Genomic DNA, 20,080 nt, shown 5'->3' with positions numbered 1-20,080 from the left:
GACCAATCAATGAAACTAAATAATACCTGAAGCTTTGTAACTCCACTCTCTGTCATGTTTGAAGATAAAAATAACTAAAAAAAACAAAGAGCTATTGTTTTGTCAGGCAGCAAATTTGCAGAGCCACCATGTTCTGCACAATTTGTTCCAAATGATGAAAAAATACAAAAACGATTGTTGGCTGATTCAGTTTGGTCAATACTTACTTTAAAAAGTAGTATTTATGTACTGCATGCCATTGTGTGTCAAGTGTGGATAAAATGTGGTGTTTGAAGTTGCATTTGCATGTTAGCCAACGTTATTTGTGTAGCAAGATGTTGCACGGTCTCCAAGGAGATTTGAATTTATGACCTTCGGCGTGGGAGGACAGTGTGATATGTCCTCCGAAGGTGTCACACGTGGCATTGGAATTTCAATCAACAGGAACCCAGATGAAATGGTTTGCTGTGAAATGATAATGATGAATTTGGATGTGTGTGTGTGTATTTGTGTATGCGTGTATATTTGTGTGTATATTTGCTCCCCTTCACTCACCCTTTTCAATGTTGCTGCTGTAGATTGCAAATTTCCCCATTGTGGGACTTTAAAGGCTTTCCGATGCGGATTCTGAATACTGATCTGCTGTTTTCACCGGCTTGCATTACCGTTAGTGAGTATGGAGGCAGTTATAAGAACACATCATCTAATGCAGGGGTGTCCAAAGTCAGTTCTCGAGGGCCGCTGTCCTGCCTGTTTTCCAGCTCTCCCAGGAGCAACACACCTGATTCAAATGATCAGCTTATCAGCAGCATCAAAATGGTCCTGATGATTTGAATCCGGTGCGTTGCTCCTGGGAGAGCTGGAAAACAGGCAGGACGGCGGCCCTCGAGGACCGACTTTGGACACGCCTGATCTAATGGGATCGCCGAGCATGATGGAGGCACATCTAATGGAGATGCATGTCAGAGCAATCCATCCGAGCCGAGGTTGAAGTCTAACATTGCCGACTGAACGGAAGGATGACTACGCTCCGGATTGCTAGCCAGTCAATCACAGGGCAGACATTGAGACAGATAAGCATTTTCACCCCACCCTGAGGTCACTGAGCAGGTATTGGCATTCTGTGCTAAAGTCAGACGCGCGAATCACAGCATGACAAGTGACCCAGTTCGTGCTAAAATACTGAAAAGCAACAAGGGCGGGGTGTTGGTGACATGATTATTTGCAGAATAGTAGTCAAATTATTATTATTATTGTTATTTTTTTGTCATGGGTCACTGTGACTACAACTTTGTGATTACAGGGCCAAGAAACATAACATATGCCTCAACATATTTGACACATTCTGTTTCTGAACTACTACTTTTAAAAACAAAATCCCAAGGACAAGAGTTTGCTCAATTATTGTTAATCTTACTGCCAAAATGTTTTTGAAATATATTTCAAAATCTGAATATTGTTGTTTTGCATTCTATGACAATTTGAAAATTTGGTCCAGATTATAGCAAGATGATTTCCTGCAAGATTATTATATGATGATTATAGCAAGATGATTTTTACAGCACATGATTTCCTTTCGTGGGCCAACTTTGCAGCAATTTTCAGCATCCCAATAATAATAATAATAATAATAATAATAATAATAATAATAACAACAACAACAACAACAACAACAATAATAATAATAATACACAAGAAAATTGTGTTCCACAATATTACAGAATGCATGTAAAAATACCTAAATTAATGTTTATTTGTTTTTAATTTATGCCAGTGAAAAGATAATGTTTTTATAATTGCTTCTAACATTTGCAGTGAAAGGCACTTCACCACGAGCTAAACAGATCAATCAACTGAATCTACTTTAATCCTTCTAGCCATTTTCTACTGCTTGTTGAGGGTCAGGTTGCGGCGGCAATAGCTTTAGCAGTGAAAGCCAGACTTCACTCTCCCCAGCCACTTCTTCCAGCTGCCAATAGCCCGAACATGGCCGGAATACTTCACCAATGGTGTCCTAATCAGATCCCCGAGCCACTTTATCCGGCTTCTTAAGACATATAGGAGCAGTGGCTCAACTCTGAGCCCCTCACGTATGACCAAGTTTCTCACTTTATCTCAAAGGGTCAACTCCGAACAGAGGAAACTACATTTGGCTGCTTGTCTATGGGATCTAGTTTTGATTCTGACCCATAGAACTCATAGAACCTTTGGCTCAGCTCCTTTTTCACCTCTACAGACTCATACAAATTATCCCATTGTGGGTCGATTAAATGCTTTCTGATTCTGATACAAATCTGTCATCACCTGCTCCCCCATGCCCTCACTCATGATTAAGTCCACAATATACTTAAATTCTTCCACTTGGGGGAAAATCTCATCTCGAGAGGGCACTCCACCCTTTTAAGACTGAGGACCATTGTTTCAGATTTGACGGTGCTGATTTCCAACGCGACTGCTTCACCCTTGCCTGCAAAGTGTTTCAGTGAGAGTTAGAGGTCAGCACAGCACACAGTTTACATTATTAGCTAAAAGCAGAGCTGCAATACTGAGGACTTAGGACTGCTTCAAAGCCTTGCTTGCCATTTTAATTTTTTGTCCTCACATCTACTATGCACATTTACAATGTGCAACACAATAATCCAGATATGTGAGATAGAAACAATAGAAATAATTGCAGTGCTTTGGATTATTATTTTCACAAAAGGTCAGTCATGTGCAAATCTTGTTTCCATGGCACCCCTTCTTCTAGGCGCACAATCATAGATCAGATAACAGATTTCAGATATCTGATAACATTTTAGTTAGCATTATAATTAAACAGCTATTGTTGCATATTTGGTGAGAAAAATATCACCCCGTCTCAAAGTAAAAACAGCTGCTTTCATGAAGGAGCACATAAATCAATTATTACTGTTGAGAAGCTAAAATCAGATGATTGGAACAATTTTAAGTGAAAGGTTTACATAGTATATAATTTCACAATTCATTTTGAAATCTTTACTTTTGACTTGACTATGTTGGTGATGAAAAAGAAGGGCAACATCTTGGTCATTCAGACTGAAAAGTAATGCACGTTGTTGCAGGTGAATTAAGTTATATGAACCTTTTAACGTAACTAAGGCAGTGTCACGCGTCTCCGTAATCCAACAGATATTGTGTGCTAGTGGAATAATTTAAAAAAAAAAATCCTTTCAGAAGGACCAAATTATTGATTTGCATCAATCTGTGATTTGACTTGACTTAACAAAATAAATTGCTGCATCAGCTAAAAATGATGAAACCATGCAATAATTGTCACATCGCACTATACTGTACCGCAACGACTGTTCTATTTCAAATGTAGCAATACTTCACATTGTCATCTCAGGGGATTGAGTCAGCTGGGTGAATTCATTTGGTTGCTTATGTGGAAGAGTGATTGGGGAAGCATGAGAAATCACACTAACATTCACACTCACACAGACGAAAAGTCTTTGGGATATGGGAGATTATATGCATGAGGTTGTGATCCACCATCTTCTGTTCAACAATAACAAATGTATTAACGAAGCACAGGAGGGGTGGGAGGATAATTAGATTAATGTGGTTCTTAAAATGTTTTGATGGCATAAATAATGAGTAGAATACATTTCATTAGTCAAATTCAAATATCAACGAATGACTGTTAGTTAAAGAAGACACATCACATTCAAAAGATCCTGTGGTCTCCATCCTATCTCACACCATCGATACTACTGTATATCGAGAAATGGTGCCTTACGCGCACATACGCGTACGTGCATTGTGGTAAATAGGTCAAGATGCGACCATTTCAGAAAGGGGCAAAGGAGGCCTTAGGCAGAGCTTTTCGAATACAATGCTATGCTCTTTACGGTGTCACATCACATACATTACACATATACAGTATTCACACCATTGGGAATTTCAAACCTTCCTATTCCCCGGCGCCTTTAGTTATTGCAAACATTGTTGAAAGCACATGGCGACAGAAGTTCACCTATCTGTTGTGAGATATGAGTCACACAGAGACTCCACAGGCCAACACACAACAGGAAGTCACCATCAATGTTTAATGTGACATTTAGCACACATGGATGGTGTGCATGCTCGCACGAGTGCAGATGTTGTTTCGATTGACTACTGGCCACACGGAATTGCTACGTTGCCGATGATGAAAAAAAAAAAATCCTGTAAATGACCTCATGTTGGCTTTCATATGTGAGCATGATTTGTCTTGACTGATATGTTCTGTTTCTTTTGATTGTGTTTGAGTTCCAGCTGGAGGGAAAGGGTTGTCACTACAGCAGGTGCACCCGTTTCTGCGTTTCCTCATCAAGATTTGCCAAGTATTTCAGGACTGCCAAGCTGCCTAGTCTCTTGTTGGACTATTAGTTATCATCGCTGTCATGCTTCAAGTATTGTTTTCTCGGCATTTTGATAGTCTTCATAGTTGTTCTCGTTATTCATGGATTCTGGTTTGTCAGTATTTTTTTTTTTTTTTCATCGTTGATCTTTGGCTCTGTGTTATCGGCTTTGTGACATTTAGTTTATTTTTATTATTCTTTTTGTGTTCATTTGTACCTTACCTTTTGCAATTGCTTTTGTTGACGCATTGTTTATTCTGGGTCCTTGCGATTTCTGTTTGTACTTTGTCGGTGCACTTTTCTGTAAATAAATATTCCGTTTTGTCCGGAAACTGATATTGAGAACATCAGGCACAGCCTTTTATATCAGCTGTATATTTAGCTGATTTTTCCATTTCTTCCAATCCTTTGCATGACTTTTTATGTGATATACAGTAAAGTCTCGTTATATCGATATTCAAAGGAGTCCGAAAAAATATCGATATAACCGGGACTATCGATATATCCGACCCTGTTTGCATGTAATTTTCTCCGTGCGTGCATAGAAATAGTATCGATATAACCGGGACTATCGATATATCCAATATCGATATAACGAGACTTTACTGTAATTCAGATATGGTTGTTCTGTTCATTCATTCGGGTTTCTTATCAAAGTCAAAGTCAAGTCAAAGTCAGCTTTATTGTCAAATATGCTAATATGCATTATAAGTCAATGATGTTTCTTGTAAGTCAATTGTAAGACAAGATCCTGCTGGACCTTCTTGGGCCACAAGGAGGCCCGCAATAGCATCTCAGAAATAGACCCGCAAACTTGCTCTTTGGAAGGACGCATTATGAGGATTGATGGCATGACATCTCAAATGGAGAGAACCTGCTGCAGGGTGAAAGCTTACTGTAGCAGGAAGTGGAACACACCACACGTCTTTTAGAGACCGGTATTGGTATTTCTCATTTGTTTGAAACTGTCCATCCATCATTTTCTATAGTGAATGCTGTTTACAGTCAAGGGGAACTGGAGCCCTGACTTTAGGCAAAGAACTGATCCCTGCTCGATTACAGGGCACATGTAGAGAAAGACTGTAATTCACACTCGCATCGTGACTGAGTGTGTACTGACCCATGCAGCCTCTCTCTCCATTTAAAAATGGGCTAGTCAATTATTACATTGTTGTCAACATGTCATTTTCATGAGCTAACCTACGAATGAAGGGGTCGCTGAGAAACGAAGCATGATTTTGATTTTGTGGTTTACACGTTGTACAGTTAAGATCAAGGGATTGGCTTTTCTTTGCAAGTTACAACAAATAATTCATGAAAATAATGAATAATAATAATAATGAATAAACCATGAAAAAAAATCTGCCATGACATGCCCCAAGTAAGAAATATTACAAGAATAAAAGTTGTTTATTTTACTACTTAATGTCCTTTGGCTACATTTTTTTCAGTAATAGTTAAGACAGCCAAAGTCTAAATAAACAGCACCTACTTTGTTATTTGGCCGGAGAACCCTACTCTTTAGCTCAGCCAAAGAGCACAGACAGTTCATGACCTCTGCAGATTTTTTTTTCCTCCCAACTCTAGATTGATACTGTTTCTGACACTGTGATTATTTACATGCTTTTCCGCCCAACAGATATCAAAAAGCATGTTCCGCCCTTCATGAATAAACAGGTGGATTAACCAGCCAAACTGTCAATAATCCAATTAAAATGACAAGTATGCTATATGCTGCTGCATCAGACGTATTATAGTTGAAATCTTCCATTTACTGTGCTCTGCCCATGACATATAGAATAATTTCTCCATCTTTCTCAGTACATTTATTTCTTCATGTCACTATATGTCATTTCAGAGAATGTATGGTGCACTGTTGAACAAGGATTACATGCACAAACATGGCACTTAATGTGAAAGGCTTGCCCTCCCCCGCTTCATTTGTTGTTTTTTCTCATGCTGTCTCCATCTCCACCCACGCGCAGGCACTCAGCATAAATCATCCCCACTACTGGTAATGGTAATTGACTGTGTGCAGTGATATTTTGTGGATGATCACATTGAGAAAATTAGAAAAAATGAGTGGTGTGTGTTTGAGTGAAAATTGCCCTTGCTTTTTATTTTGCATTCTTTATCCTTTGTATTGTATTCAAAAATCAAATATCCTCTTTTTTTCCTCAATTATTTCAACTATTTATTTTTATTTTGGGAACTGATCGCTTCAAACAATTATTTTTTTTCTTCATTTTGCTTCGGGGCACTGTGGATATCTGTGATGGATCAACACAACATTACGAGGACGACATAACGTTTCTTCCCAAGAAAGAAGCAGGTGTATCATCTATATGCTTTGGAACTGGCTCGGTGTACGGTAACAGATGTGGAATTGTGACTGCACACTGCAAAGTTCGGTTAAAGCTCATTGCAAAAAAGGCAGCAGCACAACAAATGTAATCCAGAATCTAAAATAAAAGCCTCCAACTGAGTGTGCGAAATGGCAAGCTTTATGAGGAAGGAAGGCTCCGACAAACAACAAACTCCCGCTTAAAAGCAGCTTACTGGCTTACTGTGGAGAAGTCATTTACCCAATGCAGCGTGAATGGTAAGGAGGGAGCATGGTGAAGAGCGATCGCTGACTGAAGCAGTTGCTTTGTACATCTCTACAGAAATGCTAACCAAATATAGAGTGGAAAAGACCACATGTGTGTGCTAGGTATGTGTGCAAGAAAATTAGCAAATAATTTGAGGGTGTGTCATTTCATTCTGCAATGGCGGAATGAAGTCAAGGCAAACCATGCAGCCAGATGTGAGTTCAACATCAGATTTTATCAACAACAGCAGGGTTGTACAAAGTCTTTGTCTCCAAACAGTGTACCATACTTTCCAAAGGATCATAATGGTTACCTCATTGCTGAGGGCTTGAAGAACTCTCTGGGTTCCTGAAAACTGTGTGGTCATCATCTAAGTTGCATGAGTGACACAGTGTTTTGGAAACAAACTGCAAACTGTTTGTTGTCATGATGTTTATTTGCACTCTTACATTATTTTGAGTATTGAGTATTGAGTATTTAGTTTTGCTTCATGTTTTGTCTTACTGTCATGTCTTGTTTTCCATTTGTGCATAATATATGCATACGTCACATACAATGTTCCCTCTAAGCTGCCCACGTACACAATTGCGCACTGCTTGCACATACTCAGCGCACAAGAACATCTATGGAGCGCACAAAATAAAATAAAACAGAAACTCATTACTTAATATCTAATTTTAGAACTGATATAATCTAGTTAATTAGACCAATTAATATTTATATAATATATTATTAATATATATATATATATATATATATATATATATATATATATATATATATATATATATATATATATATATATATATATATATATATGGGTGGTGTCTGTCCCCCATTTTTTAGCTCGGGTCCTTGAGGGTTCTGCGCAGTATCTGTGCTGTTCCCAGCACTGCGCTTTTCTGGACCGAGATATTCGATGTTGTTCCCGGGATCTGTTGCAACCACTCGTCGAGTTTGGGGGTCACTGCCCCGAGTGCTCCGACCACCACAGGCACGAATGTCACCTTTACCTTCCCGGCTCTCTCCAGCTCCTCTCTGAGCCCTTGGTATTTCTCCATTTTCTCATGTTCCTTCTTTCTGATGTTTCCATCACTCGGGACCGCTACATCCATTTTTTTTGGTACCATTTTGCAATGTAACTCAATGGGTGACAGGTGTCCAGTCAATAATGCCGTACAGTTCACGTACGCTATGCAGCCAATCGGAGCAGAACGGCGTGAATGCCCATACGCGCCGTGATATTGGTGTGATACTGGTGTGTGGCCACAGCGTACACATCTGATGTTGCTCACAGTGGTCCTCAGTGTGCTCAGGGAGCTTGTGTGTCTGCTCAGACACATGAAAAATCAGAATCAGAAAACCTTTATTCGTCCCACAATGGGGATATTTTCAGCGTTTTTTTAGAGGGACCATTGGTCACATACATCTGTGATGGGCCATGGACCCATTATGTCTGTACAGGGAGTTCTCCACCAGGTTGTGAGAAATGGAGCCATATGCATTGGCCACCTAAATCCAAAGCACAACCAGATCTCAAGTTCCCTCGTGCACCTCCCTGAACAAATCTTTTGCGTAGCTACACCAGTGGGTTTGATACCCTGTGTGTTCTCCGAGAGACACAAAGGATACCACCATCCCATATTGAGGTGTGTAGATATCATTGAGGAGGACCTCGGTCATGCAGCCTTTTGAATAGAATGCAAAAGAAAAATTTTCCCTGAATGCTGGTAAGCAAGATAATGCATGTTTGTGTGTGTGTCTGTTTGATATTTGGGTTCATAAATGTATTTGTTGTAGAAGAAAATGGAACACATGTTTGACCTGTAAACCAGGATGTACTGAATTTTGATATTAGTAATGCCCTAATTGTGATGTCTTAAATCCAATTAAAGAGAACATTACATTAATGGTTCTTGCATAGTCAGACTTTTTGGAATTTGCAAGAAGGTTCTTGCTGGTTTTACTTTCAGCTGGAAAAAAAGAAAAGAGCTGTGTGGGGTGAGGGAAGGTCACAGCTAGGCCTGCGCTCTCATCAGTTAACAGTCCCCACGCCACAAAATGACAGTGTGATTCGTCAAAAATGAAACCCAGAACCCATGTCCGAGGGTCTGATAAGAAAAGCTTACGCGGTGTGCTTACTTGGCAAGACCAGTAAATCAGTAAATAATCAATCTACTATAGACTTTAGCTAATATACGATCAGTGGAAAGGTGAGTCACTGTCTCCTCCACTAAACCTGTTATCCTTTTGCTTGAAACCATTTTTTTGCTGATGACAAAAGCGGTGTTCACACAGCAACTTTTAGTCTGGTGTCGCACCGGGCCTGCCCCTTTAAAGCGTTTACACATCAAATGTTACACCGGTGTGGCCCCTGAAAATAGCTTAAAACGAAGCAAATTAAACCTGCCCTGGAGGTGGTTAAAAAAACTACTTAAATGCTACTTTGCTGGGCAGCATTGATATAAAATGGGACATGTGAACATCACAGGGGCAGAATCTATGTGTGCGAACAGTTCATTATACGGTAAGATCGGAGTTACGACTGGGTTTCGTTCCGACAAAACCGTCGTAAGTCAAACGGTCGTAAATCTAAATGCATCAAAATGTCTGACGCGAGGATTATACTACAGGATAGTATACGATGTCAATCTGATGTTTTTAAGCAACATTTTCTATTCAATACTATTATATACCAAAATGTTGACAGTTTATTGATCAATCTTATAACTTTTAGTGGCATTTAAATCATTTTCTATTTGTATTATCAATCTTTATTACTGTGTCGGCGCACACGATTTGCTCACCCAAATACGAACGGCTTCCCACGCATGCGAGCTGTCCAAAAATCGCTCTCCCTGCTAACGGAGAAACCAGAAGAGGTCACCAAACACACACGCTCGGACTCAGATGAAGTCATCCACCCACAGTAACAAAATGACTTTCTTATTTTCTGATTCTCTGCAGTAGACACGGTCATCAGCATTATTTTGTTTAAAACCATCCTTTATAAGGTGATTATTTAGTAACATGTTTCAGTTACGCCCTGACTGCGTTAAGCCATACAGTGATTTGTTGAGCTTACATACCAAACGTTCTCCTGTTTGTGACCTGGTCTCAAAATCTTCACGTCCATTTGGTGTAGGGTAAGATCTTCCTGCACAGCCACCTGCATCAGTTCTCGAATAGAGTCATGTTAGCTGTCGGCGAAAATGTCTCTCTGTAGTCAATTCCTTCCACTTGACCAAATTTTTGCCACAAATTTGGCTTTACAAGTCTCAGATCCATCTGGGTTTTCTTTCACCGTATACACCCAGCGACCTCCCACTGCTGGTTTGCCCTTTGGTAGCGGGGTCAGAGTGAAAGTCTCATTTTCTGTCAGGGATTCCATCTCCTCTTCCATTGCAATAGCCCACATTTTTCACTTTTCAGATTGCATAGCCTCTTTAAAAGTCCTAGGTACACCATAGGTTACCTTGTAGAAATAGTCAATATATTCACTTTTTTTCATCATCACACTTAGTTTTATATATGTACGCCTTTAAATATTCTGGAGCCTTTTTTTGCCTTTTAGGATACCTCCTTCCCCGTTCTGTCTGAATATTGCCTGTTTCTACTGTCTCTTCCGCACTCGGTTCTTTGCTTTTCTCAAGTTCAACTTGAATCTGTTTGATTTCCTTTGGGGGTACTTTACTGTAACTCTGAATATCTTCCCACAAGTTACAATCCGTTTGAGTTTGACAATCTGTGTTGTTTTTCATTAAAAATTTCACCAGTCTATGTCTCAAGACTTTTCTTGTCTCGGGGTAGTACACATTATAGGCTGGACTATACTTATCATAGCCTATGAAAATCCCCTTCTCACATATGGAATCTAACTTCTTTTTGCCCTGTTTATATACATAACATTCACAGCCAAATATTTGCATGTTAGAAAGGTTGGGTGCCTTTCCTGTAAAAGCCTGGTAAGGTGTCTGCTGTAGCCGCTTACTGGAGCATCTGTTGCGAATTTGAGCGGCCGTTTGTACAGCATATGTCCATCGTTGCTTGGGAAGTTTACTTTCCAACAGAATGGAGCTAGAGATCTCAAATAGTGTTCTGCAACCTCTCTCGGCAGAACCGTTTTGATGAGGTGAGTAGGGTGCACTCGTCTCATGCCTTATCCCATTCTTTCTTAGTAAAGATTGAAACTCTTGTCCAGTCAACTCTGTGCCGTTGTCGGATCGGATGCATTTTATTTTGCCATATGGGGCTACATCGGCTATGAATTTTTCTGTAGCCTTTGTCGTGTCAGCCTTTGCCTGAATAAAATATGGAAAAATCATCCCATTGTGGTCATCAGTGAATGCTATTCATTAACTGTAGCGATTTCTATCTGTCGGTTCTATAGGACCGCACAGGTCTGGGTGCACTAGCTGTAGCACAGTTGCAGCTTTAGCATCTGCATGTCTGTTCCTGCTCTGCGTCAGCTTGCCCTGTGTGCATATTTCACAGTTTTGATTAGGCTCGTGTTTCCCTCTCATAGACATTGCTTTAACCACTTTTTCTAATTTAGCAACATCTTCAAAGTTACAATGACCCAGTATTTTGTGCATGTTTGGATATCATAACAACCATATGCTTCATCAACATTTTTCTCTTCCATTGTGCAATACATTCTACCATACACCTCCATTTTGAATTTTGTCCCATCCCTGTGGACGAACCAGTCACCACCGTCTTTGAAGCGGACCTCCGCTGCACTCGCTGTTGCTGCTTTGACGGAGATGTTCTACGGACATGCTGACTTGTAGATCGCTTGCTTGTGTCTCATCTTCACGCGTCGTCCCTCACTGTCCAGCAAGTAGACCTCAGTCTCTCCTCTCATCTTTGCCATCACGCTCACCTTGGTTCTGTCTGCGAGCTCAATGATGTGGTCCTCGGGTTTGAAGCTCTTGTCGATTGTTTTTAACTTTGTGGCGTCGTTGACCATATGTGCTGTGGCGCCACTGTCGACCATAAAGCCCTTCTTGTTTCCACTTTGTGTCGGATGGTCATTTTTGCTCTGACTCGATCTCGTCAGCAGCTCCCTTCATGACGTCGCGGCCTTGTCCTCGACCGCGTTGGCCTTGATGTGGTGTGTCCCACCTTTTTTCCTCTCTTCTCGGCTGGGGAGTGCGAGGATATGTCCTCGCCATGTGCCCTCTTTTACAGCATGTGTCACACTTGATATCAGCCAGGTCCATTTTCCTTCCTCTCCCATGCGTTCTTCTAGTCCCGCTGGTTTTCATTACATTGTCTTCGTTGGCACTCTGGTCACCTTTTCCATACTTTTCGGTATTTTCAAAACTTCGTAGCTTAGTTTTGAACTTGCCGAAAGTCATTCTGTCATTAGTTTGGGTGACGTGCACAACGAACGGTTTGTAAGAGTCAGGAAGCCTTTTTAGCACCATGGCTACCTGAAGCCCGTCGCTAATGTGCTCTTCTGCTCTTCTTAATGAGGTGAATACAGTCTCTGCTCGGATAACATAGTCCGTGACTGTCTCAGCTAGCAGCCTTTTCGGAATGAGGAAAGTTTGCAATACAAACTCACCACCCGTGGTTTGTCCTTTCCAGCATTGCTCACGGAGAATCTCCAGTGATCGTCTCCCGTCACGTTTTGCGTCCCTCATGACCAGCGACATTGCACCAACTCTGCATATGTTTCTCCATTCTTAGCCTTGTGTTTGGCGAGAGCTTCTTCGCTGTCTTCCTCAATGTTCGGGACGCCCAAAATAATGTCTCTGAGGCCTTGCAACGCCATGTGCGCCAGAAACCTCGTCTCCCAGAGCTCGTAGTTTTTCTCATTGCCATCAAGCGAAAGTCAAAACCATCTTTGGACTGTGGTACTGGGCCCATAACCTGTTGCGCTAGTCATTGTGGCAGCAGTCCTAGCGTTTTAACAGGAACCAAAATGGTAGCATTTCGTAGCGATTGCAAATACTCACGATAGAATAATGATGCACAGCTGTGTCAGTCATTGTTCTGGGAACTCGACAAACATTTTATTCTGTGCATGCTCTTAAAAAGGCTTTACAATTTCCGGTTATCACATGAACAGCTCGTTTCGCAGGCGACATCAAAAAATGAAATTTCCCCAATCATGTCTTTGACTCACACCCACATTTACACCCGCACACTCAACAATGTTAATGTCTTTCTTCACTGGAAAACTATTACCACAGCCTGGTCTAGTTATACATTTAGACAAAAAGGCCGCAAGAGAGAAAAAAAAAAAAAAAAAAAAACGTCAAGAAGAGTCATGGGCCAACCTCTGGCTCGTCACAGGCAGATAAAACAGAGACTGAGCAAGCTTGCAACTTATTTTAGGGATTTTACTGGGTTCAAAATTGTGTCACGACTGCCTCCAGCTAATTCTGTGTCTTCCCCAGCTAGACAGATTGATATTGCTCAACATTGACATTGTGGACCAATCTTGAAGCACCATTTACTTTTGTGGGCGAGTAAATTACTTGGCACGTATACTTTAGACTTCCGAGCTGCCGTTACCTTTTAAAACAGGAGAGGCCATGCTTCTGCATACCCTGACAGACGGACACAAGCTTCACTTCTGATTCATGGCCGGGAGACGTTAGCCTTGTTAACTTTGCTAGCCCACAATCAAGTCAGGGACTGCTGAGCTCACTTCTCCGTTTACTCTCTTGACTTTTTATTAATTTTCAGTTCACTTTTTCACCTTACAGTACTTGGCGAGTGCTCTTTGTGAATCCTTAACCTCCAGTTAGAAAAGGCCTTAGCTTAAAAAAACAATTAGCTGCAAAATAATATTTGTCACATTTAAAGTACAGTAAAGTCTCGTTATATTGACATCGGATATATCGATAGTCCCGGTTATATCGATACTATTTCTATGCACGCACTGAGAAAATTACATGCAAACAGGGTCGGATATATCGATAGTCCCGGTTATATCGATATTTTTTCGGACTCCCTTGAATATCGATATAACGAGACTTTACTGTATGTTCCTTGGAAAAGAAAGTGAGTCCATAGAATTTGAGAACCACATTAGCCTCAATTTGAGCCAGGAACAACCATCTATCAGCTATTTACAGAGGCAAGACACAAATCACAAATGTCAAGGCTTTAACTTTGCCAAGAACAAAAATTCCTAATGTGAGATGCAGAATACGGGTGAATGAAAGGATGCAGCTATTTGGAAATAGCTGCCAAGAAGAGAATGAGTGCAGAGAAAAAGATGGCACATATAGGGATGCAAGGGCGTGCATGTATACATTTAGCACACACACACACACACACACACACACACACGCATGCACACGCACACACAGACGTACTACTGCGCTGAATCGTTGAGCTGGTACTCCCGAGCCCGGCTGAAGCATTCCTGGATACCCGAGTCGGACCAGAGACGCATCATGGAGGAGAGCAGTTCGCTGGAGTAAGGCTCTGTGTCCTCCATACGGCTAACTACATCACACACCATCTTGGCATCCGCCTACAAGGAGACAAATGAAGGGAAAATGGTGAAATGTAACTCATGAGGACAACGTTTTCTAAAATAGACCCAAGTAGTCTACAACAGACTTTCTTGTCCGATACCATTGAGTTCAGCTATGATGATTAGAATGAGTGTGAATTTCGACTTGAGAAAATAATCAAACATTTTCTCATTCCAAAGACACGCGTCTTGAATTTCAAAGTTGTACATTGCCAACTGTTGAGAATGTGAGTTTTATCATGTTGTTCCCCAGAAAACCAATCTTGCCCAACATCTCAATTTAGTCAGCTTGGCTGGGATCCTGCTGACCCATGACCGTAACAGACAAGAGACGGCAAACGGTTGAATGGATGCAGAAATGAACCAACCTTAAACAAAAATTCCACACAAATTTAAAATACTGAAAAGCCTGTTAAATTGAACAAGCAGCAGATATACATGTAGGGAAGTTGTCACCATTGTCCGTCCTACCATCTATCAGAAGAGCATGTAATAATTTTGCCTGTCATTATGCTGTATGTAACTTGAACACAATGCTTGGCAAAAAATATATTTGTAATTAAAAACATTTTTAATGCAAATGAAGTGACACTGGAATTAATGTCCCATGGCAAATCTAATAACCTCTTGTGGCACATGAGAGTGCAAAGGGCCTCTGTTCTGTTTAAAGCTAAGGTGGACCACCTGTGATTACCAAGGAATATGACCAGGCCAGTCAGCAAATATAGAAAATCCGAGTACAAATACAGCCGAGTGATGAGCGCGGTGCAAAGTTCTTTTAGGAAGTTCTTGTGTATTGCGTGCTATAAGCTGTGCTATTCATCCACCCATAACCACTTTGGTCATAGTGGAATTTCATCAGTTGCCCCTACATAATTACAGCAGGTTTACAATGGCTTTTGCTGTCACTCTTTCTTTTTTCTTTGTGCCCTTTCTAATTTCTAAAGTTGAAATGTGGCTTTGATGTGAGACAACGGTTCCTAAAAACTGAATATTCATATTCATTCATTCATTCCTTCATATTAACACAGTCTTGCCTTGTCATTATTGCTGAAGAGCCTGTTACATCGCATTATTCTCACTGCTTCTTTCCTCTTGTTAAAAAGATACACTCCTTGTGTCCAACACATCTCAGTCCAACCTTCTTCCTCTATTTTCTTGTCTTCTCTATGTATCATGTTGGGCTTTCATTTTTTTTCTTTGTGCAGGCTCCTTCACGTTTAGTGAAGTAGTAGGTTTACGTTTTTGGAGCCTAATTCCAACCTGCCCCTTTCCAATTCCAATTTAGCCAGTCACTTACCTTTAACATGACGAAAATCTCATGGCACAACACCAACCATACATGATACGTAAGAACTGAATTATCTCAATTTACTGTATTGGGCCAAATATAAGACTGTGTTTTTTTGCATTGAAATAAGACTGAAAAGCAATTGTTGAATTGAGACTTCACTTTGATGGTTCATGCAGTCATTGCAATGTTGTTCTTTTATCACAAGAGATCACTTTATTTACATTCAGAAACTATAAGCCATTCATTTACGAATGTGTTTGCACTTTAGTTTACATACTTAAATGTACAGATATTAAGATTAAGAAAGGGACATAATAGCATGTTGCACACGCATCTGTTCTCCCTCAAATAAATGTATAATGTTTGAAGCATTTGTTTCACATGTACTGAAATTATTTTCTGCATCAACAATTATTTTGTGTTATTCATTGCATAGTCAATTTTCAAACTTGAATCTTAACAAAAGTGTGTTGTCTTATAAACAGGAAATTATATTCGGGCCAATATGGTAATTGAACAAAAAAGTGACACACGTGCAGGAATTTTAAAAAGACACACATAAGTACAAATCTTATTATACACAGGTGGTACTTTTTTATTCCATTAGAAATAGTACACATTCTTTTGGAAGGAAATGGCATTTGTACACTTCTTCCAATGATACCAATATGGTCAAATGTCAGCACAAAATGGAGCATGAGTAAACTCAATCTCACCACTTTTAACTAAATCCACGTTCTCCTTTCGGCCGTTGAGACACCGTGAAGCCAATAAACATGTCCTACTTTGAAATACCATAAACTTCTAGTTGCTTCTGCATGGCAACTATCTCACTGGAATGGATTTGATTTCAACATTTTTTTCCCCAGTGTGGGTTAAAGCTGAACTTCAGCTTCCTGCTGGTGAGTGATGCTCCCAACACCCTCTTCACAGCTACACAGTGCCTGATATGGAGAGAGAGTGCCTGTGTGCATCTGGAAGTGTGCGAATGAGGTTCAGTGCAAGTGGAACCTAGTCTGTTTTCTATTTGTACACTTTAAAGTGCTGGGCAGAGGGCCACAGACACACTCAGAAGTACTAAGCGGACAAAGGGTACCATCTTAACAGATCATATTGAACAGGGTCAGTCATGTGAATGTGAGTGCAATAAGTGTATATCTGTGATGTTGATGATCAAAGGGAAGGGATGACATTTTCCAATCGCAGTAGGTTCTTTTTCTCAGGCACAGTTGTATTGACATGAGTGTGCGGCAGATGATGATAGGAATGCAGTGTAAGGTACTTGAACTAAATGGGGTTTTCTTTTATTCCATCCATCCATCCATCCATCCATCCATCCATCCATCCATCCATCCATCCATCCATCCAGTATGTTTTTTTTCGGGCGCTGTTGTGTTGACATGAGTGTGCAGCAGACGATGATAGGAATACAGTGTTAGGTATTTGAACTAAATTGGGTTTTGTTTTATTTTATATCCGAAGAAAAAGTACTTTTGTAAGATGGCAGGAGTTCCTCCAATTTATATTGAAAAACACATATTTCAGAACTGTGACCCCAATCTGATTTGTAGGCCAAATATTTTAAGTGCACAAAGACTTACATTTTTTAGTTACAATCCGTCCTGAGGAAAATCAAAATGATTAACATGCGGAAACAGAATTCGAACATTGATATTTCACTTTTATGCCCCCAATTTCGTAGGGCTCAAAACAAAACAACAGAGAAGAGGACAAGATGTTTCGTATATGGCTGTAGCTTCATTAGTTCCCATTGCTGACATTACCCAATGGCAGCCCGATATCTCATGGTTTACAGCCATGTGGATTGGCCGTGCATCTTTTAGGCCCTGCCCAGCACCCGCCTCTGTTTTATATAATAATAATAATAATACATTTTATTTCAAGCGCCTTTCAAAACACCCAAGGACACTTTACAATAAAAACAATAGAACACAGCACATAACAATAAAACCATAAGTAAAATGATAAATAATAAAATAGCAGAGAGAATTAGACATTGAAAGCAATTTTAAACAAATGGGTTTTGAGATGAGCCTTGAAAATAGGGAGGGAGTCAATATTACGGATGTTGGGTGGGAGTGAATTCCAGAGTTTGGGAGCAGAGCGGCTGAAAGCTCTGCATCCCATCGTGGTGAGACGGGCAGAGGGCACATAGAGGTGAAGGGAGGATGAGGATCTGAGGGACCGAGAGGAAACAGAGATTTGAAGCAGGTCAGAAAGATAGGGAGGAGCAAGGTTATGGATGGCTTTGAAAGTAAACAGAAGTATTTTGAATTCGATACGATGTTTAACCGGCAGCCAGTGGAGTTGCTGGAGTACAGGGGTGATGTGGTGAAAGGAGGGGGTTTTAGTGATGATCCGGGCTGAAGAATTTTGGACGAGTTGGAGTTTATGGAGAAATTTCTGATTGACACCGAAGAGAAGTGCGTTGCAATAATCGATGCGGGAGGTGACAAGACTGTGGATAAGGATAGCAGCGGAGTGAGGGGTGAGCGAGGGACGGAGACGGTTAATATTACGGAGGTGGAAATAAGCAGACCGAGTAATGTTATTAATATGGGAGTGAAAGGAAAGTGAGCTATCGAGGATGACACCCAGACTCTTGACCTGAGGGGAGGGGGACACGGTAGAACTGTCAATGGTGAGGGAGAAACTGTTAGTTTTGTGGAGGGTGGATTTGGTACCGACAAGAAGAAGTTGAGTTTTTTCACTGTTGAGCTTGAGAAAGTTATGGGAAAGCCAGGATTTAATTTCTGAGAGGCAACATGAGAGGGATGAAGGTGGAAGAGAAGCGTCGGGTTTGCTGGAGAGGTAGAGTTGGGTGTCATCCGCGAAGCAGTGAAAGTGAATGCCAAACTTACGGAAAATATTGCCAAGAGGAAGTAGGTAGATAATAAAGAGAAGTGGCCCCAGGACAGACCCTTGAGGCACACCAGAGGACACCGGAGAGGACCGTGAGGTGAACGAGTTGATTTGGATGAATTGTGCGCGATCAGAGAGATAGGAATGAAACCAGCGGAGTGGGGTGTGGGTGATGCCTAGGGTGGAAAGTCTGTCGAGAAGGATAGGGTGGGAAATGGTGTCAAAAGCTGAGGTCAGGTCGAGAAGAATGAGGATGGAGAGTGAACCGGCATCGGCTGCCATAAAAAGATCATTCGTGATTTTTATGAGAGCCGATTCAGTACTGTGGCGGGGGCGGAAACCAGACTGGAATTGTTCATAGAGGTTATTGTGAGTGAGGTGTGAGTGAAGCTGGGAAACAACTGTCTTTTCAAGAATTTTGGCGATGAATGGAAGGTGGGAAATTGGACGTAAGTTATTGAAATCGTTTGGGTCTGAGCCAGGTTTTTTCAAGATTGGAGTGACAGCTGCGGTTTTGAGTGGGATAGGAACAATTCCAGTTGATAATGATGAGTGAATAATGGTAGAAATAAATGGGAGAAGAGAGGGTAGGCAGGACTTGATAAGGATAGTGGGGAGGGTGTAGAGTTGACAGGAGGAGTTCTTGGATTTAGTGATAATGTCTGAGATTATAGAGGGATGGGGGAGTGCAAAAGCGGAAAAAAGTTTGGAAGGAGTAGAAAGGCTGGGAGAAGGGGGGCGGACAGAGGACCCGAGGTGCTGATGGATTTTGTTGATCTTTTCGCCAAAAACATCAGCAGAGTGTTGCATGTCTCAGAGGAATAAAAGTGTGAGGGGAGAGAGATAGGAGATTGTGTGATTTTGTGATAGAGGGAAAAGAGGGCCCGTGAGTTACCAGAATTTGAATCAATGAGTGCAGAGTAATAAAGCGATTTTGCGCGTGAGATAGAGTCCTTATAAAGGGTAAGGTGAGTTGCATACATGTCCTTGTGGATAGTGAGCCCGGACTTTCTGTAAAGTCTTTCAAGTTGGCGAGTCTTTGTCTTGATGGAGCGGAGATGGGGGGTGAACCAGGGTGCAGGTCGGGTAAATTGAACAGACCGGGACTTTACAGGAGCAAGGGCGTTGAGGGTGTTCGTGAGGTCCGCGTTGTACCGGGAGACAAGTTCATCAGGAGAAGAGTTGTGGTCCAGAGTCAGGGTGGCAATCATCTCAGCAAGGGTGGCAACGTTGATGTCCTTGATGTTGCAATATGTGATGACACGGCGTCGTTTGGGGAGAGAGAGAGTGATGGAAACATTGAATGAAACCAGGAAATGGTCTGTTATAGGGATTTCATCAGCTGTGCAATTCTTAGGGGTAAGGCCAGACATGCAGATGAGGTCCAGGGTGTGGCCTTTTATGTGGGTGGGAAAATCCGAGAATTGGTGCAGACCAAGGCTGTCGAGTGAGGAGGTGAAGTCTTTAG

At 41.1% G+C, this 20,080-nt stretch overlaps 1 protein-coding gene across 1 annotated transcript in view; it reads right to left on the bottom strand.

Moving 5' to 3' along the window:
* The window catches only part of LOC148898327 (guanine nucleotide-binding protein G(o) subunit alpha), a 112,495-nt gene that overhangs the window by 22,960 nt on the left and 69,455 nt on the right, over nucleotides 1-20,080 (bottom strand). Inside the window, exon 4 of the mRNA XM_088997488.1 lies at nucleotides 14,272-14,432. Within this exon, the coding sequence (XP_088853614.1) occupies nucleotides 14,272-14,432 (161 nt within the window). The remainder of the gene's footprint in view (nucleotides 1-14,271; nucleotides 14,433-20,080) is intronic.

This window comes from Hippocampus bargibanti, linkage group LG05 (genome assembly GCF_051943395.1).
Source record: "Hippocampus bargibanti isolate YZ-2025 linkage group LG05, ASM5194339v1, whole genome shotgun sequence".
In the NCBI taxonomy this organism is placed as follows: Eukaryota; Metazoa; Chordata; class Actinopteri; order Syngnathiformes; family Syngnathidae; genus Hippocampus; species Hippocampus bargibanti.
The sequence above is the reverse complement of the archived record's forward strand: the minus strand, read 5'-3'. Positions and strand labels throughout refer to the sequence as shown.